We start from the raw sequence: 24,219 nt of genomic DNA, 5'->3' as shown, positions 1-24,219 counted from the left end.
GCCTGGCGGCGTCGCCGCGGCCCCTTCCCCGTGCTCCCCCCCCCGTCACGGGGCCCTATGGGCGCGGCAACGGCCGTCCGGCGGCTGAGGGGAGAGAGGAGGAGGAGGGAGGGAGGGAAGCAGCAGCAGGAGGGAGGGCGAGGGCGAGGCCGGGGGTTCCCCTGTGCCCCTTCTGCTGCGCGTCCCTGACTGGAGCCGTGGCGGCGGGGATGGAGCCCGCGGGGCCGGCGCTGAGGGTACTGAGGTGAGGGGGGGGGCGCGGGACCGAGCGCGGCTTCTCGGGGGGTTGGAGAGAAAAGAGGGGAGGCTTTGCGGAATTACCTCAGAATTAGCGAAACCTGCGGTTCTGCTCATTAACGGGGGTGTTAGGCTGCTTGGCGAGGTTACGTGGTCACATGAAATAGGGAGGAAAAGCTGATTCTCTGGGCTGAAAGCCGTGGTGCCCGGGGCGCCTCAGTGGGTATTGTTTGGGTCCTGGGGATTTTTAGGAGACCTACTTAGCGTTTAATGAGGGCAAAAACCCACTGCGCTTGCTGGTAACATGTCAGGTGTCTTAAATTCTCAACTTGTAAGGAGGGAAGAGCTCGAATAGATCTTTAGCTTCTGCTCTTAACGTTGTTTTTTATGTTGCGACTTCTTTGAAGATAAGTTGTGGTGGCACAACCGGTGACGGCACACATTTGGTTGAATAAATATTCTACGTAAAAGGGATTTGAATAGCTGTTTATAACAGGAAAAATAGTTAAAAAAAACACAACAACCAAACAGAAACATTTACTCACAGATCTTAAAGCCACATTATCATAGTATAAATATAAAGAATTCTCTGCTCTTTGATCGTTGCAGGGATCAGTGACACCAAATGCCCTCAATAGTTTGCTTATTTTGAAGGGTGTGTTTGCAGAAGGCATGCTTGGCACCAAAGTCTATAACTATTGAAAGTCTCCGTAATAGTTTGGGCAGTACTGTACTGTTCCTTTGGTGAAGGATTTGTTTGTGGTATCAGGTGAAAACTGGGGTCGCTGCAGCCTTCCCTCCTCACTGGGGGCAGTGCCTCTGGGGTCTTGTGAGGTAGTGGGAAGCATCTGTAGGGCTTTAGGGTTGTGTAATGCTAAAGGTTGTTTGCAGGTGCATTTGCATTCCTCACTATTAAGTTTTTGTTGCAGATGTAGTTGTGACCTGCAGTGAAACTGAATTTTCATTCAAGGATGTTCTTGTAATTTGTACAAATATTTTTTTCCTTTGGTGTAAGTTCTAGCACTGCAGCCTTTACTCATGTTTTCAGTAGTGTGGAAACTGGGCACTTTGAGGAACTTAATTTCTATCAATAACAATTGATGACTCCAATATTAATTCAGTTTTGTTTTCTCAGATAATTGTCTGGAGATATTTACTGGGGGAGTTCCCAGGTGGTATATCTCTTTGATGGCAGAGTGAGATCTGCAGCATGCAGACTTTTGTGGATCACTGAGTTTGTGTGGGATGCAAGGTCACTTTCCATCTCTTCCACATATATCGTGTGTCACCTTGATTAGGCAGTTGATTGGGGCATAAAAATATTGCCATAAGGGGTATAGTGGTAAGTTTCATTATTTAGCTATCCAGCAGTGTTTGCAGGGTTCAATAAGATGAATGGAAAATTAACAGCTTAGTGTTTTTTAAGGCTGACATGTAACAAGACTAGCAAAGCAAATCCATTTTTAGAAGCTCTGATGTTGAAATCACCATCTTAAAAAAAAAATGTATATATAAATAGACAAGTCCTATGGCATATGTTTCTGATAGCGCTTAAGGGGACAGCAGGTTTGCTTGCTTTTGGTCAAAACTATGTACTTGTACGCTTGGAAGATGGAGATTACATTTCCACTAACCTGCAGATAGAGGCACATGATTGATTCAAACCAACAATAACTTCTTTTAAATCGTGAGCTTACAGAATTAGTCACATTAAATCTATTAGGAAGAAACAATTCAGTGTGTGAGGTAGGATGTGGTTGCAGCTTTTGTAACAAGCTATTGAGCATGGTGGTAATGCTACAGGTTTTTTTTCAGCATTGCCGCATCTACTTTTGTCCTTCTGCATTTGAAGCAATGCTGAATTTCACATGAGTGAAAACTTGATCTGGAAGACCCTTAGCCATCTGTTTCTTTTGTACTCAGGATTTTAATGGGATAGTTCTTCAGAGCATAGTTATTCTTTTCTTTTGAGCAAATGGCATCCTTCGGTAGTGAAGATGCATTTGAAGATTCAGCAGCCCTCTCCCTACATGATTTAGAAAGTCTGCACAACCTCCGCAGCCGGTCCGCGAGTTTCAGCAGCACAGGGTCCAGCAGCCGCTTGCAGCTCCGTCAACGTGTGGCCCAACTTATGGCTTGTGTAGAGGATATCAGCTCAGATGATGAAATTCATGAAGAAGTGTCTCGCACTCTAGATGAAGCTTTCCTTATCTGGGGGAAAAAGCTGAAGGAGAAGTGGCAAGAATTCAGGTTTTGCTCCCTCTAGTTGATTGGTTTTGTGTTTTGGTTTTGGTTGGTTTTGTTTGTTTTTTTTTTGGTTTGGTTTTAATGCTAGCCAATAAACAGATTTCAGATTGATGAACAGTGACAGAAAATCTTTATTTTCTGTAGATAGAAATCCTGTGGCGAAAGTAGGTGCTTGTAGGGTTACCTGTTCATCTTTAAATTTTAGCAGTGGTTTTGTATGATTTTGTTTGTCTGTTTGTTTGTAGACTGCACTTAGTTACTTGGAATGTGGGCACAGCTTCTCCACCTCCTGATGTCACTAGTTTACTTCAGCTCAACTCACTGGGCCCAACTATGGATATGTATGTTATAGGGTAAGTATATGTTCAAGAACTTGCTTTTTAAGTCTACTGCAAAACTGCAAAGTTTCAGCAGCTTGCTGTTGGTTTTGGGAAGACTGTACAGTGTGAGTTGCCACCCAGGAGGTGGTTTAATACTAAACTTAGCAGAAGGTGAAGACTAGAATTAGTGACTTAGAACAGAGATGATTTATAGCAAGAGAATCTTCTCTCCTTTCTGTTGTTTCATGATACACTAGAGAATAACTTTTTTCTAAACACACAAATTAAAACGTATTTTGGCTGCTGTTTTTCTTTGTTGGAACATAGAGCATATTCCTTTTGATATGAAAGTTATCCAAACTTCAGTGTGTTTTAAAAAAAAATTGCAAGGTCATTATGCACAATCCGACATGTTTTCCAAACTCAATTGAAATTTTTGAAGACCTGAAAGTCATGTTATTTGTTATAATGTATCCTAACGTTGCCTTAAACTGACTTGGTGTTTGTAAGCTCCTTTAACTTTGTTTTTCTCACTGTGGTAGACCTGTGGATGGGTTAAACCGCTTACAATTGAGAAACAGAACAGCAGTAAGAAACTTTAGACTTTATGCTGGGAGAGGTCTGTTGTGATCTGTGTTCTGATAAGGTTATATGAATTCTGTCAAAACCAGGTGGTACGGGGAGAGTAATCTTGATGTGTTCAGTTTACAGGAGGTGAACTCAAGAATCACAAATTTTTTGTCTGACTTGGCATTTGATGATCCCTGGAGCATTTTTTTCATGACTGTGTTGTCTCCATTGGGGTATATCAAGGTAATTGTTTACATTTCACAAATGTTTCAGCAGTGAAGGAAAACATCTTCTCTAGCTCCATTTGTGCATATTTTTTTCTCAAACTCATTCCTCTCCATAAAAGATAAGTTGGTGTTTTTTGCACGTATTAGTCATTTCCGTATGTACATGAATGTTAGCAATAATTCTCTGACACACTTGTGTTTTCTTGCTTTATTAATAAAGGCATTTAAAAACGTTCTCTATTATTAATAATCTGCTTAATTGTAGCAGTAAAAATTCAACTTTAAATTTATTCATTTCTCGTTTTGGAACAGTTGGGAAGTTTTGATGGAAGCCCAGCTGATAACCAGCGAGAAGTTGTTCAGATGTACTGGCAATGACCAGTTTAATTGCTGTAGAAGCATATGATGAATTAAATAAGCACTCCTGTCATAATGAGAATACATTCTCAAGAAACAGAGTCATGAAGTTTACGTAATATTAAATGTGATGTAAACGTAACACTCAACAGCGTATTTCCTGTGGCCACAATATCTCTGTCTCTCTCTTATTTGTAGAAATTTTTTTTTGCTCTGTGCAGTATTGGGGAAGTGTATTGTGATGCTTCTAAGGTAGTCTGCTTAAGCACCTGCTTTCACTATAACTGTCCCAAGCAATGGCAGTGATTTTCGTTAAGATTGGTAAGGTTTCTTCTTTTTTTTTCCCCCCAACTTATTTGCAGGTGAAAATAGATTGCATATACGTAAAATGGGATTTTAGCAGGGTATACAGATCATTCTGAAGACTTTATTTCAATTGAAGACCTAGAACATCGTATGGTAGCTTAAGTGGCAGGATTTTTCGGTAATACATGGGGCATAAGGTCAGCTAAAGTACTGGCTGTTTTAGTAATGGGAATAGTAATGTAGGAGGATATCCTGGATTTCCCTAATAAGTAGATATTAAAAGCCTTTTGAATGTTTTACTGGTTTTCTAAATTGGGCATTGTTTCAGGGTAATTTTGCTGAGTTTATTATCTGCATGTTAATCAGACTCAGTAGTTATGCAATTCTTTTAACTGTAATTAAACAGAACAAAGGACCTATTGGGAATTAATGAAAAAGGAAAAAAGCATAGTTCATTCTAGCATAAGTCACTGCTGATGACGATTCAAAATCCATCTGTAGGCTGATGTTCAGGATGTGTGTGCAGTTAAATAGAATTCCTAGTGGCATGCATGGTTGATCTTGAATTCTAATTTATAAATGCAGCACTTTGGGGACACTGAGGAATGCATGCTGCCACCTAATGGTTTTCAGCAGGACTGGATTAGCTCTAATAATGAGAGGAGAACTAGGTCATTGACATGTCTTTCATGTTACTGGCAGGTCAGGTCAAAATCAAAACAGGCAGTTAGGAGAGATCACGCTAGGACTCATCTAGGAAGTTGGCTGATTTAGAGAGGAGCAGTCGCCTGTTGTGTGCTGAACAGTGACGAGGATGGGTGTAAGGGGCTATTAGTCATCCTTGGGCATCCTGTCCCCTCAATAACAGGGTCTGTTTCCACAGAGTGAGGTTGGTTGGGATTGGTCAGTTCTTTCACAATAAACAGAATTACATTCCCTCTATCGAAGGTTTTTACTTAATTGGGCACTACGTATCAGTGTAAGTTACACTAGTTCCAGCAGAGGAGAGGTCCGTTGTCTTTTGATGCTCAAGACCTGTAGAGCGAAGAGGTGTCATAGTCATCTATAGATCTTGAGAAATGTCTGGGGAACAGCACAGGGCAGATTTAAATGTAGCAAATAGACCCTGAACTTGGGAAAACAGGAAGAGTTGAGCTCCTGGACCAGGTCTCTCTTTACTCAACCTGGTCTATAAAGGGACTGAAAGATACTGTATATCATTTAACAAAATTTTGGAAAGGAGAATAATTTCTCATTGGATACAAATAGTTGTTATCTAGTAACTGTGATTCATCATTTCAATACACTGTTTAGTATTTTATTGGGTTCAAGGACAATGAACACGGTAACGTGTATTCTCAAATCACTTAACTGTGTAGATGCAGAGGCAAAGAGTGAAGGAATTCTGTAGTAAAATTTGGGCTCAGTTGATATACTTCTGCAGTTCTATAGTCAGTGTTAATAATGGTTTTTATTCTTATGTAGTCTTTCTCTAAGTTCATCCAAATCAAAATTGAACAATTTCAATGTGCATTTTAAATTAAATCACTATCATTAAAACAAATGCTGAGTTTTGTGTCTTTTGCCAGGGACAACATAAAGTTAAAATTCATAAATTTTGACAATTGTCTTCATTAGACTGTCTTCACAAAAAAAGAAAGCCCGAACCAAACATACCTTAAATGTATCTTGAAGCTGAAATAGCATCTAATGTGCTATATGAGCATCTTTGCTTTGAAAGTGTTCAGTACATTGTTTTTTAGAGGAATAACAGGCTACTAAGATACTCCTATTTACAGCTTGCTGTTTTTGCAGATGCCTAGAAGCAACTGCCATGCCTGTTAGGTATTGTAATGGGATTTAGAGTGATCAGTTATGTGCTGAAGGATGTTTCAGTTTGAAAAATTTGCTTCTGTCAGAGAACTTGTAGGTGTGCAGTATTATAAAACAGGTGAAAAATGAAGGATTTGGTTCTTCATGAACAGGATGCTCAGAGAGAAATGAGGCTAGTGAGGAAGAATAAAGGTCTTTAGAAATGTTTCGACAAGTACATTTTGGGGTCAACCTCAAGTTTGCAACATAATACACTAATGTTAATTAAGAGGTAATGTTAATTAAGAGATTCATCAAAAATTTGTTTATGAATAAGTCTACCGTAGGAACATATGCTTCACAGCGCTGAAATGTGTCTGCATGTACGATGTCCCAGTACTGATGCCAGGCTTGGCAAAGGGATTGCATGATTTCTGCTCTGGCATTCCTTACCTAACAGCTCCTGTGAAGTACATCCAAGGAGTTCCAAATTGCTCTCTGGAAACGGCCATTTTGTATCTTTTCCAGCTCTCCTCCATTCGCATGCAGGGACTGCTACTTCTGATCTTTGTGAAGCACGTCCACCTTCCTTTCATCCGGGATGTTCATACCCACTACACACGCACAGGCCTATATGGATACTGGGTAAAGAAACAACTGAGATTTGATTGCCTTGGTTACTTGTGCTTATGATGCTGTGTGCCTCTAAATGGTTTCGTGGTGGGAGAGAGGGTATATGGCTTACTTAAAAATGAATAAGCAGTGAGACTCAGTTGTTTGAACCTGGTATGCAAACATGTAGCACAGACCATAATATTTTACCAGTTTATTAGCTGATATACAACAACCTATATCGGAAGAAATTGTATTAATTAAAATCTAAATAGCAAGATTTAATTTTTTTTAGATGTTATTAACTGTTGTGTTTGCAGTTGTTGACTGTGGTTTTAGAGAACATTAATTTTCTGTGTTCCAGGGGAATAAAGGAGGAGTCACCATTCGCATGTCCCTCTATGGTCATACAGTTTGCTTCATAAACTGCCATTTGCCAGCACACATGGAGAACACAGAGCAACGACTGGATGACTTCGAAAAAATTCTGGAAATGCAGTTTGAAGGAGAGAATATTCCAAGTACCTTGGACCATGAGTGAGTTGTTCTGACTCTATTCTGTCTGTATTGTTTTTATCTGTTAAATGGTAGACTCATGCACCAAAGAGTTTGGGTCTTGGAGTTTTTATGCATCATTTTTATTTTAAATGCCTTTTCAGCATTAATCCTGAATATTGGGAGGCCAGGCTGAAAAAGCTGACTTGAAGGGCTGAAGTCTATTTTGCCAGACTGTTCTCTTCCAATCCTGAAGAGAACAGGCTGCAAATGCCAGAGGCTGGAGAGCTTTAGAAGCTAAAGCTCATTTATACCAAAAATAGTCTAGATCACTATTAAATGTTTGTTTTCCTCCCGTTTTTGGAGGAGATTTGTGTTGTTACGTTTTGGGACGTTTTTATTCCTGTTAAAATTCTAGTATCTAGCTGAGGGCTTCTCAGCCTTTAAATCCTTGATTGATGATTTCTGTAGTTATATGAATTACGCTTACCTCAAGTGTCTCACCATTTCTTTCAACATTTTTTTATTAAGTTATTTGTATATTTCATTGTTTTCAAGTGAGAATTCCCCACGTAATGCTGGAGTCTAAGGATTATAATAGAACTATTTAAAAATGAGTTGAGACAAAATGTTTTAGATGTTGGTGTTTTTTGCTTTTTCTTAATACCCATAAAACTACCAGGCCAGATAAAGTGATATTTCATATCTATTCTAGATTTAATTGTTAATGACTTCATTAAAATTATGTAAATATATATGACACAGCTTTCAAATCATTAGTTTTCATGTCCTAGTATGTGTTTGATATTTCTATTTAATGTTTCATTTTCTCGATAGTGCCTGTTGAATTCTTCCCTCGTGAGTTAATGAATTTCTACAAATCTTCTGCCTGTGTGTGTTTGTTTTGTTTTGTTTTGTTTTGTTTTGTTTTTTTTTAGCATTCTCTTCTGGTTTGGAGATTTGAACTTCCGGATAGCAGATTACGGCATACATTTTGTCCGAGAATCAATAAATAACAAGCGTTACAATTTGCTGTGGGAAAAGGACCAGGTATGTTGTATTAATTAGTTGTGTTTTTTAAATTACTTTTTTTATTATTTTTAAATGAATACAAACACACTGTAGTAATTAACATTAGTTCTTGAGTTTCTCATTTCTATTAAAAACACAAATTCAGAGTAGTCTTGAGGTGGAACAGATCTATCTGTTTGCTCTTTCATTTCTCAGTCATAAACCTCAATTAATTACAAATTTTTTCTTCTTTTGTTTAATTTCTTACTCATTTACAGTGCTTGTGTATTACTGAAGCTTTCTTTGAACTTCATGGCTTGTGAATTGTTTCTCACATTAATTTCTCCTCCTTTTTTTCTGCTCCCAAGAATTGTTTTTAAGAGACTCTTATTCTGGCATTTGATTAGAACTGCTACAAAACTTTTAAATAGATTGTGTCGAGAGTTCTGGCAGTAACAAAGAGACACTTCTGAATTTACTTTTCCAAATATCTTGTACTGACTGAGATGTTGAATTCTTCTTGGAAAATGCTTTCTCTGTTCCTTTCCCAATTAACTTTTAAGCTCAGATTTTTAAATGTAACTAAAAGTTGCTTTTTATTTCTGCAGTTAAATATGGCAAAAAAGAAGGAAGCATTTCTTCAGGAATTCATAGAGGGTCCTCTGCAGTTTAAACCCACCTACAAGTTTGACCTTTATTCAGATGTATATGATACAAGGTAAAAGCGCAGTAAGATTTGTTCAGACATGGAGTATTACAACATGGTACTTGAGTAATATATAGCTTTGCCAAACAAATTTAAATTTCCTGAACGTGCTAGTTAACTGAAGCTGTTGAGCTATTCTGATAGGCTCATTCAGTGGACAAATCTAAACATTTCTGAAGAAGCCTGAGCCTGCTGATTGCACGAGAGGAGTAGGAGTGAAAGGAGTGAAAAAAGTGAAAAAGAAAGCCCAGCTTTCTTTTTGGAAAGACTAGACTAACAGGATAAACTAGTATTTGTTAAATTTTTTTTTTGTCTTTAATACTATAATCATCCTTTGATTATCAGAAATAAGCAAAAAGGAAGAGAGTAATCACCTGCATTTTTGGTTTGCCTTCTCTACATAAGCATTTTATTTGATACTGCTTGCATTTGAAAATAAATGCAAATGTGTCTTTATAAATAATTTTAAGTTGTAAAATGGAGTAGCTTAAGTTTCCAAAGGTTTTCTCTGGCACTGAAGTTTGTTGTTAAACATAAATCTTATGTTTCAAGAGAAGGACAAGTTTCTGTCCAAACAGGGGTTTTGTACTGATCTTTTTCTTTATTTCCAGAGAGCAGAAGTCCCTGTTTTGGTTTAAGTAAGAAGATAACCTTCTGGATTTCATAGATTTGTAAATATTTCAGAATCAAAACAATGCTCCTTCTGAGCTTTTGATTTGATTTTTGTGAAATATTTGAAAATCAGATGACAGCTGATTTTCTTCAGGATTTTCTGAACCTGTCTGAAAGCTGTAGTGTTATCTGCTCTGCTGTTGCACTTAATCTTGGAAGTTTATTCGTTTGGATCCGAAGACATTTTGCTCTCTAACTGAGCATAAACCGAGATAATGGGACTGGTGATAAATCCAGTTAACAAAAAAATATGCATAAAAATCCAAACCTAGGAATTCTAAGGATGATTCACAGCCTAATAGTCTGTGTTGGCTTACTTAAAGAACAGAATGTATGCTTATGCATACTGTGTGCTTTCTGCTGTTGCTACCGGAGGTATTCTGGTTGGATGGGGGCATGATCAGTAGATCTCAAGACACCTGGGTCTTTTGAGCATCACCAAAAAGTGTGCTTCACATTTTCTTATCTTTGATGCTTTTTCTATGTGGATTTTGAGTTCTTCTTTCCCACCTAGTATGCCATTTTCTCTGAAATAGTGAGTGTAGTAACTTAAGCTGTTCTTTTGGTATTTTGTTGCACAGCAGAGCAGACATATGGCAGCTCATAAAGATTTCTGTCGGTTTATGTAATTACTGGAGTGAGTGGGATATAGCCCCTTAGTCATTTAAAATCTTTCCACCTTATTAAAGGTGAGTCAGACTTGTATATGGGAAGGGGTAAAACAAAAATATGTTGAATATTGAACTAAATGGCATTCCCAGTTTGTGATGATTTTGATACTAAACTGACAGTTTTCCTTACACATCCTGCTCATTAACTTTTATAATTCAATCTAGTCCATTCCAATTCCTCTTCCATAGGGTATGATCTTTTCTCCATTTCAATTTGAAGTGATACATCCATACAGAGAGTTGCTGTTAAGTCTTCCTCCCACTACAGAGAGAACCACCGAAGGCTCATGTCTTCTGTTGTTATTGATATGGTATAAAAGGAAACTCTGAAGTATGATTGCAGTTTGATATACAGTACAGTCACAGGCACAATTTTATTGATTACGGGATTTTTATAGCCTCTTGTTATGGGACAGCAATGGCTTGCAGACTTGGAATACAGACTAGTGCAGGTTAGAGGAAAGTATTGCTGTGTTACATGTGATTAATATAAGTTACCTAAGTTTGTCCAAATTCAGTTTTTAAAGTAAACTTGTTCTCAAAATTTTTCAATAGTTTCAAATACCATTCAGACTCTTCCCACATCTTCTTTAAGTTTACGCCCCTTTCCTCAGACTGACCATACATTTGAAGCTTAGGGCAGTTGTTGAATCATCTCAACGTTCTTGCACGTTCTTATGGAGTGTATTAGGAGAAAGTATCATTTCCTGTACGAAGCTGACTAACCCATTGGAATGCCCTTCTCCCATTCATTTTACTCCTCTCTCAGAAACCTATGAAACTTATCTGCAGTACATGGAGTTGCGTTCAAATTGAGGAATCCATGGCTGTAAAGCATGTTGAACAGAGCTGTAAAATGAAGCTTGGATATGATTACCTTCTTATATTAATATGTATCTGACAGCCTTTCAACTATGAGTAGATTTTGCACGCTATTTTTAGCTTTTCGCAACTGCTTTTTCTTCTCATTTCACTTTTATACTTTCATTTCTGTAGCGAGAAGAAAAGGAAGCCAGCATGGACTGATAGAATTCTTTGGAGAGTGAAAAATCTCTGCCAGCATGCATCAAAAGAAGGCGAATTCTCCGAAGAAGAACAGACAATTTCTGTTACATTGAATAACTATATCAGTCATATGAGCTATGGCATCAGCGATCACAAACCTGTTACAGGAACTTTTGGGCTTGAGGTGATGTCCCACTTGTTGTTTAAAAAAGAAAATTGTTTTTCTAAGTCTTGCCTTACTGAAGCTGTTTTTCTATACGTTGTAAGTCTTAATCTCTATGTTTCATTCTGATTAAAGTGAAAGCAGCAAGTTGCTTTCAGGTTATTTCCATTTGTTTAAGAGTACCGCAGCAGGTGTGGCAGAGAATAGAAAACGAACAACTGAAAGAAAAACAGACTTGACTGACTTTAAATTTTGCTCTCTCTCTAGCTGAAGCCTCTTCTAACAGATCCTTTGATCACGCTGAATCCTGAGGGTGAGTGGAGTGCAGAGCATGATGTTCTAATCCGCTATTCTGCAGTGCCTGAATTCCCAAGCAGCGCTTGGGACTGGATTGGACTCTTTAAGGTAACATTCCTGCATCGTGGCTCTTTAATGAAGATGGTGGACATGACAGGAAGAGATAGTTGATAGTCTTCTGGCATAGGACATTGTGATTCTTGCTAGTGGAAAACTTTCCAAAATAGTCTTGTATTCTTGATTGCTGGTAGTTCCTGTATGTGAGAGTTTAGTTGCCTCTCAAGATGACTATGAACTTTTACACATTCTTTTAATTCTCTGCTAAAATAATGTGGTGATGTTCATGAGTAAAATGGTTGTCAGAAGCTGTGAAGTGGAATTGCCTTCCCTTAATGCTTTGGTTCAAAGGATTTATGCAAGAGAGAGAGAACAAATGAAAGGAAGTCAGTGAAAGGGTGTGACAACAGGCATTCCCTCCCGCTTAGAAATTAAAGATATGTGCCAGCCCCAAAACGTTTTGATCCTAAATGTAAAGTATTTTAACTGCTGCAGTGTATAACCATGCCTCTCACATCTTTGAGTTTTCCATGTGATACGTTTTTTGTTTCCTCCAGAAAGCTGATGGTTCACATCTTTCTTTGCAGGTGGCTTTCAGGCACGTGAATGACTATGTTACTTATGCTTGGGTAGAAGATGATGAAATTTCTTCTAACAAGGACAGCAAACAAGTAAGCCAATTTGTTTCTTTCCACTGTAGTTTTCTTACAGAGCAGTATTCAAGGATCTCTTTGTTCTATATCCCCTTCTTCTGGGTTTTGTTTCCTCCGATTTCCCAGTCAAACCTATCTGGGAATGATATTATTGTTTAAAATACCTCTTCTAAGTCGTTTTAATTTTCAGATAGTCCAGCATATGTTCTCAGGTGTGATCATGTGCCTTAAAGTAACTGATGAAAAAAATGATTCCTGTAGTCACTTCTGATTTTATTAAAGACTACCATCATTTTTATTTTGTTCTATTTCTGCCACTAAAATATGTAACTGGCCATTTTTTCATCTGATTGTCAAAGTTTCTCAATGTATCTTAAATATTTATTTTATGATTTTTTCATTACAACTGTACGTACTTTAATTTGACTAACACAATTAGTTCCAGATGTCAAATACAGCTACAGATTAGTGCTTCTTAGACTTTTCTTCTTTTTGGCTGCTGTTTTGGCCTCTTTTTAAAAACTGCTCCGTTAAATAGCTTTCTAGTTGTGATAACTTAAAGCAATTTAAAAAATAATAAAAAAAACTATTTTGCATACAAATGACCTGTTTCCAGAGGTATTTTGCTGAACAAACAGGAATTTAAATTTAATTTCAGGGGCAAAGTGGAAGGATGGATGAGACTTCCCAGACAATAATGGAAAGCGGTTGTTTCTTGTTAGAGGTTAACATCAAGTTTATAACAAAAGCACAAATTGTCTTGTACTCGAGAGTCAGTATTCTGACTCTCAAAATTTCTCTGACATCATGCGTTCATATTACTAAGCTTAAAAATCTAAGCACTGTTAACATTGTTTTAGCAGGGTATTGTGGGCTGCAGTTTAGGATCCGTGAGTCTTTAGGATAGTACAAAACGGAGGTGGTGTGGCTGTTTCATGTAACACCTGGTCATTGCCACCAGGAGGCAGTTCATCTCCCTCCTTGCTGCTTGTGTGGCCTTGCCGCTTCCCTTCTAACAACTCTTTCTTCTCACATCTTGCTGAACCAAGGCAGCTTGCTAACATGGTGAAGGATATTCACTTTTCTCTTCCTGGCTTTTCAGATGGTTTCCTGAATTATTTCTATGCTTATCCTTTTTAGCTTTTGGTTAAAAATTTGCTTATAAGCAGCAAGTACTGAATTTTATGATTTCCTGAAAGGCAGAGACTACTTTTTGAAAGTTGTTTTCTCTGTGGAAATTACCCTTTGCCCCTGTTCTTATTTTTGTTGACAGATTTACATGAGTGCTGCAGAAATACCTGATACAGGAGGAGAATTTTTGCTTTGTTACTACAGCAATAATTTGCAGGCAATAGTTGGTATCAGCCAGCCTTTTCAGGTAATACATTTGGAAGCTTTGATTAACTTTGACTGGGATTTTTACTTCTTTTGCTTTCATATGCATCTGAACATAGGTGTGTGCAACTGGGTTAATTCCACAGGAGATGGCAGCAACAGTAATTGCAAAAAGGGTATGTGCTGGCTAACAGCCAGTAAAAGAATTTGCTGATATTCTAAAAGATTCTAAGTTGCTATTATTGCAGCACGTTGATCTAATGAAATAAGGCAGCTCTCTCTCATCTTTCATTTTTTTTGGAACTTCATGCTCTGCCAGTTAGGTCCCTGCTTTCCATAAAGATGAGAACTCAAATGCTGCCAAGTTTCTGACAGATCGTGAATGAACTTTTTCTGCTCCCTTCTGTGGCAGGTTTGCACGGAAGTGCTTCCTGTATCACTTAAATTAGGGAAAGACAGGGCAGTTGGAATTCAAGTTATTTGTTTAACAGGCTTTGTTTAATTTCCAGAAGGTTAACTTAACCTGTACAGAGCAGATGAAGTGACCAATTGTCGCTTCTCTTTGCCAAAATCATTTTGTTCATGAGTTATTTCCCTTGCTGCCATGCTGATGTGTTGTGGGATGGCTGAAATGAAGTTCTATGTTGTTGTTGGATGAAGGGGGTTTTAGAAGGCTGTGACACTGTTACCGTAAGAGATAGAGTAATGAAACTTGCTGAGCTGGCTGGTAAACCTCAGTGATACTGTTCATCTTTTTCTTATCTATTGGTTAAAAGTATTACGAAGTCCAGTATTTCAGCTGTCTCTCAGCTTAAAATCTGCTACAAACTCTGCAGCATAGTTGTCACTTCTGTGTGAGTACAACACACCATATAAATATAATAAACCAAGTCATTTATAGGATACCTTTCTTTTTCCATGATGCTTAATGTTTTTATCTTATTAATGTTTTTAATAGATTTTTAAAGCTTCATAATTTCTGCATATATGCATCTTTTTTTTAATTATTTTTTATCAAGTATGCAGCATATCTTTATATGATGGTATATTGATAGTATTTAGAAACACTGTGTTGCCCTATTTCTTATTTTTTTAACTATTGTTTTTCTTCTAGATTCAGCCAAATAGAACATTAATAGAAAAGGATCTGGCACAGGAAGAGAACAGTTGGATGCAAACACCTGACAATCTGGAATCGCATAATGAGTTCTGAAGTCAGAAGGGGCATTCAGTGGTCCTGATTCAGGCGTCAGATGATTCTTTATGTCTTAGTGATTATAAGCTTTTACTCCTAGAAGATGGAGTAAGGCAGTGCAAGTAAGACAGGTAGGGCTGTTTGGAAACTGTGTAAGCTCATAGCAGGTAATTTATTGTGGAAGCATTTTTACTGATACAGTGAGAGTAACTCTTACATTAGATAGGAACTGTAAAAATAGCACCTAATGAATGCTGTGTGATTTAAGATGATAGATGCTTTTAATCCAGTGACTTAACCTGAGTAAGTTGCATTCTGTAATAGATTTTTAGGACTGTTTTGTTTCTTTCTTTTTTTTTTTTTGCAGAGGATATTTTTATTTACAATACAGTATTCACTAAGCTGTAACCACTTAATCACTGATTTCAAGTTTTTTTAGTTTAAATTAAGTTATTTAAAAATTATTTATTAGATATAGCTATCTAGCTTATTTTAAAAAAAATATTTGACTTTTAAATGTAAGCTAAGTACCTTTTGGGAAACACATGTGGTAATAAGTCACAGAAAAACATAATCTTTGGAGCGTGTAAATTTTCCTTCTGTAGTACATCCATTTTCTTCATGCCTTGCTGATACCTGTTTGTAAGATTTTTCATTTCTGATTTTTCATTCCTAATTTTTCCAGATTGAGATACTTTTATTGAAACACACTTGTCCTGTTTTGTTTTGGGGGTAGATTCTTCTTTTACAAAACAGTTCATCAATTTGCCTATGCCTTTTCTCCCTCTGATTATTTTTTTTTTTAAAGTAAAAATACTTTTATGTTGGTCCCTGGCTCAGAGTTAAGCAGGATCTCAAAACTTCTGGAAGCAATAGCTTCATCTGAGAAATGCTTTAACATAGGTGGGCAGTTCATAGCTCATAAAGCACTTGTTGGCAAAGAGCTACTGAACATGCTAACCCTGCCTCTTCTCTGCTGTATCATATTTATAAAGCTAAAGACATAGTTCATCCCTGATACTATTAGGCTACATTATTGTTACGCATACTACAGAGTGACATGAATTATAAATGGGAAATTTAGTGGAACGAGTTTTTTTCTATAGCGTAATCTGTGCTACCAAAAATTGTGGAAGTCTTTCACTTCTAGCAATCAGTCTGCAAAATTTCTTTTCCTAGTGGTGCTTAGACTTGAATGTATCCTGTGCACTTGAGGGTGGAGATAGCATAAGAAAGATCAAGTACTTTTAAAAACCTGAAAGGTAGTTAGCTTTAGAAATGGTTTTATTTGTTGATGAGGAGAGGGAGGTCTTTGGAAAGGATTTGGAAGAGACACCACCATTCCACAGAATCTCAGATTTCAGTGACAGAAAAGAGCACTTGTTAGTCTCCATGTTCTAGACACAGCTTTGAGTTACCTACTGTGTATGGTAAGTAAAGTTAGTTGCTAATCACTGTCTTGGTTATGGATGGAAAAGAGAAAATTTGGCTCAAGTGGAAGAGTGAAGCAAAGGATGCTGCTGCTGGTGTGTTCATTTTGCTTCAGAACTGAGCGGTTTCTATTTTATTCTTATAGTCTTCGTTATTTCTGTTAGGATTCTTTTGCGATAGAAAGTGTACACCTTGATGTGAAATTTCTTTCTCAATTGCTTCCTTATGTCATTCACTGTATAAAACCTTCTGGGGTCCCAGAGTCTTTGTATATTGTGGAAACTTTAACATGGGTGAACTGGTTAGATTGTTGCAGTTTGGGGTTTAAGAGCACCTAGCCTCTGTAAATTACAGTTAGTTGTATCTCAACTAATGCTCGGTATTGGGAAATATTTCCAGTTGTAAGTAGGGAGGGCAGGTTCAGAAAGATCCTGTGTTCATTGCATGGATTAAAACCGCCTTGAGGTTTACCGTTGACATTCCTATTATACTTTGGAACAATATTAGAAACCATTTTCACATTTGTAGCAGTCTTACAAGAATTCGTGTTGCACTAAATCTTTCAGATGTGTGACTTTTCATGGCAGTTACAGCATCAGACAAATCCCTACTGAAGTGCAAATAACTTGCAGGTTTTGAGTCGTTACTGTTTCTGTCTTTTCTTGTGTAACTGTAATACCATACTTCATGCAAGGAGATTCCCATGGAGAGCTCAAAGAACTGTGGTCTTTGAATTCCAGACCATAGCTGTTGATTTATTGTGGACCAAGATCCAGTTTCTTCTAATCAGGGTGCATCTGCCATTCACGAGCAGCTCAGAGGGGGAGCCATACAGCCGCTTTACATGGGTGAGAAACCCAAGCTCCTTAATGTTGTGTGAGAACTGATAACTCTCTCAATCACTGGAGATAGAAGCTGCATTTTGTAAACTAATCCTTTGCACCACAGGACTTCACTGAAAATGTCCACAGCAGCAGCGATTGAATCTGATCGTGTGTTAGGAAGATGCTGCACAGAACTGTATACTTCTTTAAGATTATGCACACAGTAGCAGTTTTGTTTACTACTGTTACCTATGGTAGCTTTTCAAACTATTCCATGATCTGTAATGATGCAATTTCTAATGAAATTTATCTTTTTTTTTAAAAGCACCTTTGATTGGATGTTATGATCACTGGAAATGTTTTTATACTCATGTGTTTTCTTTTCATGTATGACTAAAATAAATCCTGGCGGTGAAGTGATCTACATGGCCTCGATTAATTTGAGAACAAAGACATTGGCTTGGGTGGAGAGAATCGATTCCATGCATGGTAACCTTTCTCCAAGAAACTCTCGTGATGTTTAATGTGCACATACAGTAGTATTTTAGAATGGAAATATGTCACTAATAACATATGTGATGTGGCTTTGGACTGAAACAGAAGGCCAAAGGCAAATACTGGTTTTCTTTTGGATAAAGCAGATTGATCTAAAAAGACTTTTTTTTTTCCCCTGTAAATGAGACTAGTGTTAAATAAACTTAAATGATGCTGTAAGCATCTGTTTGGAATTTTCTCCCCCCTCCCTAGAAAAGGTATCTTAATACAAAATTCATCTGAAATAGTTGCATGTTTAAATTGTTGGGAAAAAAAGGGTCCTCTTGCTCTTTTATTCCACCCGTAGGACATAATTTCAGTAATATTGAATTGCAGAGCACGTTGGTAACAAAGGAGAACTAGCTTATTTGATTGGCAACTATTTTTTTTTCTGTTAGAAACTTAGCACTTGCTTGGTTCAAAATCTTTATTTCAGGAGATTGAACCTGCTTTCATTCAATTTGACCTATACTTTCTGTCCTTGTTAGTATGAGTGCAGCTCTGTCTATACCAATGGAGTTACGCGTGCTTACACAGGGACACAAGTTTGTATGTGGTGGTTTTCTGTGTTGTTGTTGTTTGTTTGTTTTCCCTGAGAAGATGTGTACAGCTGTGTTTTGGAAATTCTTCCCTAAATGAAGTTCTGTACAGAAGATTCATAGTTTTTGTGTTTATATTAATGTTATCCACAATACTTCTCATCATCAGTTTTCAGTATTTCCTCTTGTTCACAACACGGGGAACTTCTCTGATCAACCTGGGGCCTGGTTTGTTTAGTAAGACAAATTGTCTGTGATTTAGGCTTTTTTAGTTCTCATTATTAATTTTGGAAATTACTTTTATGCTGTCAGTAATGCTTTCAAACGTAGAATAACATAGGCCTTTTAACGGGAGGCAGTGAAATATAGGTGACGTTTAGTCCTGTCCCATACAGACGTCTGTATTATTTGTGATCAAAGTACTATATTTTCTGGTGAGAGTATTTTGAATCTAACTTGCATATTTGTTTCCACAATTCCTCCATTACACAGTCTCTTCAAAATTGACTTAACTGGTTTCTAGCTGGATAGAAGAAAAAAGGCTGATGGGGAGGAGTTGGATGAATGACAGTTGACAACACAGTTAAAGAGAAGAATTGGAGTGCTGTTTTAGCCAAGGGAAACAATGAAAAAAAGGGGTCAGTAACAGTTGCTACTCGTGAGGCATCCCTAGATCTATTAGAGTTCTCACTTCTCATTCCCTGAAACTTTGGTTTCAATATTTTCCCTGTAAAAATGCTCAAACCACTTAAAATGCTTCCTTAGCATTTAAGAACAGGTTCTACTAAATCCACTTTTTCACAGGTTATGTAATTTGAGATATTTTTTCTTTGTGAAAAGTCTCTTACATTATACTTCATATTTTAACTTTCTGTATTTTTCATGTACGTTTGCTACCAAATTGCTTCCTTCTAAAGGTAACTTCACAATTCCCTGCTGTTAGAGAATTTATTTTAAAATATGAAATATGTCTACTGAGGAGTGTTCGTCAGTGTAGCCTTATTTAACTTCCTTATACCTCTGATTCCTAACTAACCTCAGGATATGCAGTATATCATTGCACATAGATAGTACAGCTCTGTGTAAACAGGAAATATTTCGAAGATGTCTTGCGTGTTTGTTAGACCCTAAAAATACCTTCTGATAAAGACTATTGTTTCTACTACCACTACTTCCTTCTCTGCTCTTGGACACTAAGCGACACTCAGATGAACTTGTCTTAATATACTGCAGTGGAAAGGCCAGTTGGACAGTTTGAATTAGGTTTTCCTTGAGAGAGGAAACGATACCTTTTCTGAGAACGCTGCATTATTAACAGGAATATTTCTGATGGCCTTTTCTATCCTTAGATATAGGTATTTGCTATTTGAAGGTGATTGAAATGAAGCAATTTTTTTTAACAGCATGATATAGAGATCGTAGAAAGTGCCCATCAATGCAGGAGTACCAATATTATTTAACTTTATAACTCATACATTAGGCAGGTAGTATCCTCATTTTCTTATACCTGTTTTTTCTTTATACTGATAGTAAAAAAGAATGGGGAAAAATATTTCTGTGTAAAGAGAAGTGTTTTGAGGCCAGTCTTCTACATGTTCGGCTTTCCCTCATCTCTGTATTCTTTAACCCTTTCTTTAGGGGGCAAACTCAAACATCAGGGAATTGTATAGCATACAGCGTGCAGTAAGCTGTTTGTGTGGCTGCTTTGACAGCCGAGGCAATGGTACTTGTCACCTGATTAATCTATGCAGTATAAACTGTCTTCAGTTACTCTGGAAACTGAGCTACTGAAGGGAACTATACTGAGCTTGTATGTTCAATAGCTTCAACTTAAGAAAAATAATGTGTGTGTGTGTGTGTATGTCCCACCTCTCGTATTACAGTGCAACTGTCTTCTTCCCCTCACAAGGTCCCTGCTATCAAAAAAGTAAGAACATCTCATTCGTGCAGTCTAGAAAGTAGCAAGAGAACCCGTGTGGGAGCATTTGGAGCACAGGTTGGAAGGATCACTGGAGGAAAATACACAAATCAGAAGAAGCATGAGATCTGGCAACATAAACTGGTGAGAGGAAATGCAGGGGTATAGGAACAGTTCAGAGAATAGTAATCTGCTAGCATCACAAAAAGAAGGAAAAAAAGTAATACTTTAACCTGTCAACCATACTTTGACTGAAACTGAAAGTTATCAAATACAGACATCAGCCCTGGAGGGAAATGTTTCAGCATTGTTTATCAATACATGCTCTACTGTAACTGGTCTTAAAGCCTACTGCCTGGCATTGGCAAAGATCACCCCATGTTCCTCTCCTTCCTTTTCTATTTTGTTTATGTATATAATTATAGGGTAAATACACACACACTTTAAAGCCTCTGCTTAGTCTACCCTTTTTCTCTTGTTCTCATTTACTTGTAGCCCACTTTAAAAAAAAAAAAATACAGAAAAAAAAAACACAATTCTGGCATCAGTGTCACAAATCATTCCAGTTAAACAGCCTTCACGTTCTGGACTATTAATCTTCGTAACGTCTCCACATATGAAGGGTAGATAAGATAGACACGGTATTGCTCCATGTTACTGAGAATAGGTCTGGTTTTTGTTTCAGGAAGTGACAGTGGTGGTTTCTTCTTTAATCTGATAAAATCTCTTTTTCAATGTAGCCTTATATTGGAAAGTAAGTGGTCAAGGAAACCAGGAGTGGCCCAGTCCAACAATTTATATAACAGCTAAGGCCAGTGTAAGAGTGAATCCAGATACAAAACACAGAACAGTGCCAGGCCATTTCTTTTCAGCTACAGACCAGACTGGTGTTGTGTCCACTCTTGAATGGCCAAATGCTTGTTAATCTTAACATCTACGTAGGTTGGTTGTTTTTTTGGTTTGGTTTGTTTTTTGACAAGCAGTATCATCTGGAATTCTTCTGTAGTAGAGCTGAAAACTCAGCCTTGCGTATTCCGATAAGATTGATGGAATTGTCCCATAACAGCAAGTCTTGAAATACCCGGTGTTTAGACTGGTCTTCTTTCTCCATGGTCATTGTCCGGGTATCTGCATCTGTGAGGGGAGTGTGTGGAGATTATAGGTCTAGATGCTGCCTTAATGGATTACATGACTTTAGTAAAACGCTGTAATTACACTTAAACCAGAGTTTATGTTTACCATCTTATTTTTCTAATATTTGTAGTAGGATTTTTTGTGCAGTAACATGTGCAAGTTAATTTCCTTTGCCATGATTAGTTAGCTATTCAACAATTCAATAAATAATGATTTAGATCTAGAGTAATTTGAAGAACTTCCTGTAGTCACCACATGAGCAATCAGTATTGCTCTGTCACTTTAAACTGAGCTTAAACCTTAGAGTTGAAAAAGGAGAACCTTTTCTAAATAAAATCTCTTGGTATGTTTGTAAGGTCTGTCATATTATTGTTTCGTGCTAATACCTATGAAATGGCACCCGTGGTGGCTTGACTTCCCAAGTCCACTGGGACCAAAATGGAACATCAACAAAGTTAGCAGCAGTAAACACGAACATAAATTTAGGTTTCTTGGAACTGTCTTCACACATTGTAACTCGTGGAAGCTAGTCTTGAACTTAATTGTTGTTTCAGCTCACACCTACACTTAATATAAATACAGAGGTTCATCTCTTGCTCTCAACACAGGGCTCTGAACCAAAGATTGCAGTTAGTTGAGGTTTTCTTCCAAAGAGATTTACTAACTTACCTTGGAAAGATGGAACTGCAAATTGAACTTATTCCTACGGGAGAAATCATCCGTGTGGTTAGTCACAATGGAGAACGCAAGACTGTAAGCCTGATTTTCTGTTGTTCTATTTTCTCTTCTTTTAGTTAGTTAGTTAGTTTAGTCTTTTAGTGTTAGTTGCATGCTAAACAACTTAGGAACTGTTGTGCTGAATTGAGAAATGCCATTCCAAAAAAAAAAAAAAAAGGTTTCTACAAGACTGGTCGCTGAAGTGACGGGAGCTGTTTTGTGAACGGTTTTCTCATTGTAATAAAAATTGGTAGCAATGAATGTTGTTATCAAGTGGCTGGGAGTTTAGGAAATTATTAAAGTGTATTTCCTGTAGAAATCCTTCAGTGCACCAAAGCTGATGTAACCTGGAGTTGTTGTAATGGCCCAGCTGTGTTCGTTCTGTCAGGATTCTGGAAGCACTTTCAAACAACAAAGGAAGGGAAACAATTTTCAGAAGTGTCTGATTCTGTTGAATATTGATTGTCCGTGTTGTCACTGGATTCATGCTCTGAATGTTGTGGGAAGGTTCATGCATCAAAAAGGCCGTGCTGGCAGAACATATCAAAGGACTGTTCATACTGCCTTGAAGAACTGTCTATTCCATTAGCTTGTGACTCTTAGTGACTTAGGTTCAAGGTTTGTGAGAAAGCAAATGGAAAATCTGTGAGCTTCTTTCTACTTTGACATGATAGATGCAAATAGTTAGGAAAGACAAGCTACTTTTGTAGAATAACTTCGTTTTTCAGTACTTGCAATGAATGGCCATTCTGCGTGTTTTGCTTTTTGAATATTTTAACTGGATTTTTATATTTTAATTAATCTAGAGACAAAACTGTGTAAAAACTTTTTTTAATCCTTCTATGTTTAAATGCTGCACGTGGTCTTTTTTCTGTTGTCAAAGCTTCATTGTATGGACTTGGAAAGACAGTTGATTATGGTTAATAATACTGCTCATTACGCTTTCTTTCAGGTGAATAAGCAACCACTTTTACCTAAATGCAATCATGTACTTATATTTCTTTGTCATAGGTACTTATAAAGTGTTTAATCTATCTTCAGTTCTGGTGGCAGATCGCTCAGGGCAGAGCCATCACGTACCGCAGCGCACATCTGTGCACGTTGCTCCAGTTTCCGAGTATTGTCTTTCTAGTAAGTAATCTGAAACATGATGTGAAAATTGGCTAAGGCACTTTGTGTGGATAACACAGTTATTAGGTAGTCATTGTACTTCAGAAAAACCTGAGAGCTCTGCCTTGTTGGAAGATGAGATAGTGGCAATGCTGGTATTCTTTGGTTGCTAGTAAATGGTCCGGGACTGTTGGTGAGTGGCACGTAGTGACAGCAGAGGACACTGGCTGGACTGAATTGTCTTTCCCAGAGGTAACCGTTCCTTTAAGCCTTATCCTGAATAGCATGCCCCAGGATCCTGGGGGAGACATCGGAGAGAGAAAAGCTGTTAGTTCAGCTTTCTAAAGAGCTTTAAATCTTCATTAACAGTCCATAAAATCGTAATTTGCTACTTTGAGGACAGCATTCTCTATTCAAGTGCTGTTGGTGCTGCAGAAACGGACAGAGAAAAGTAGTTTACGATGCATCGTGCTTTAATACAAGCCTAAGTTTGTAGCTGAAGACACTTCGAAGGGTTGCAGAGCTTTTCTGGTTCAGCTCAGCGTGCTTGCCTGTTCGAATCAAACCATGCAGAATTTGCTGCGGATCCTGGGCAGACCACCTCCAAAATCAACACGCCTGTGGTGAACCAAGATGCTCGTCTCTCTACCTGAACTTGGTGGCACAGCTCCCGCTGGCTTTGGGGGGATCGCTCCGGAGTTGAACTCGCCCTTTGGCCTTCTCACGACGACACCCTTGGGCTGTTTCCCACACCAGCAGGGAGGGGATGGCGAAGTTGTCACCGGCGCCCCGCGTTTATCTCTTGGAGGGCTGGAGGAGACAGGTGCGCCCGGCGTGCGAGCTGCTGCGATACACAACCTTATCAGCAGGATGCCGCTGTCCAGAACAATGTAATCAGGCCGAGCTGGTTCCTGCCTCCCCCTCCGTGCTCTCCGGGACCGAGCCGGCTGCCAGCGAGGTCAGGGGCTCCCCCAAAAGCCCCGCTAACCCGCGGGGGGGGGATCCCCCGGAGCTGACGGCAGGTGAGGGCGGAGGCAGGGCCGCTGCTGCCCGCCTGCACTCCG

The 24,219-nt window shown here is 38.1% G+C and overlaps 1 protein-coding gene and 1 long non-coding RNA gene across 4 annotated transcripts; one reads left to right on the top strand and one right to left on the bottom strand.

Moving 5' to 3' along the window:
* Positions 1 to 36: 36 nt before the first annotated feature.
* On the top strand, positions 37 to 17,623 carry INPP5K (inositol polyphosphate-5-phosphatase K). 3 transcript variants are annotated; one of them, XM_035559031.2, is made up of 13 exons: positions 50 to 244; positions 2,730 to 2,837; positions 3,509 to 3,617; positions 6,605 to 6,721; positions 7,053 to 7,225; positions 8,122 to 8,233; positions 8,803 to 8,912; positions 9,512 to 9,538; positions 11,240 to 11,432; positions 11,679 to 11,816; positions 12,353 to 12,436; positions 13,692 to 13,796; positions 14,868 to 17,623. In XM_035559031.2, exons 1-13 carry the CDS (start codon positions 210 to 212, stop codon positions 14,964 to 14,966), a joined length of 1,410 nt encoding a protein of 469 aa, XP_035414924.1. In that variant the 5' UTR covers positions 50 to 209; the 3' UTR covers positions 14,967 to 17,623. The 3 variants fall into 3 exon arrangements, with proteins under 3 accessions (XP_035414925.1, XP_035414924.1, XP_035414926.1); XM_035559033.2 differs by having other exon boundaries at positions 52 to 236; XM_035559032.2 differs by lacking the exon at positions 9,512 to 9,538 and having other exon boundaries at positions 37 to 244.
* Positions 15,299 to 24,216, bottom strand: LOC118254057 (uncharacterized). Its single transcript, XR_004780582.2, has 2 exons — positions 21,998 to 24,216; positions 15,299 to 21,328 (listed from the first exon to the last, which is right to left on the bottom strand). It is a non-coding gene; the product is annotated as an uncharacterized LOC118254057 (long non-coding RNA).
* Between the last annotated feature and the right edge of the window lie 3 nt (positions 24,217 to 24,219).

The sequence above is a fragment of the Cygnus atratus genome, chromosome 20 (genome assembly GCF_013377495.2).
Source record: "Cygnus atratus isolate AKBS03 ecotype Queensland, Australia chromosome 20, CAtr_DNAZoo_HiC_assembly, whole genome shotgun sequence".
Lineage (NCBI taxonomy): Eukaryota > Metazoa > Chordata > Aves > Anseriformes > Anatidae > Cygnus > Cygnus atratus.
The sequence above is the reverse complement of the archived record's forward strand: the minus strand, read 5'-3'. Positions and strand labels throughout refer to the sequence as shown.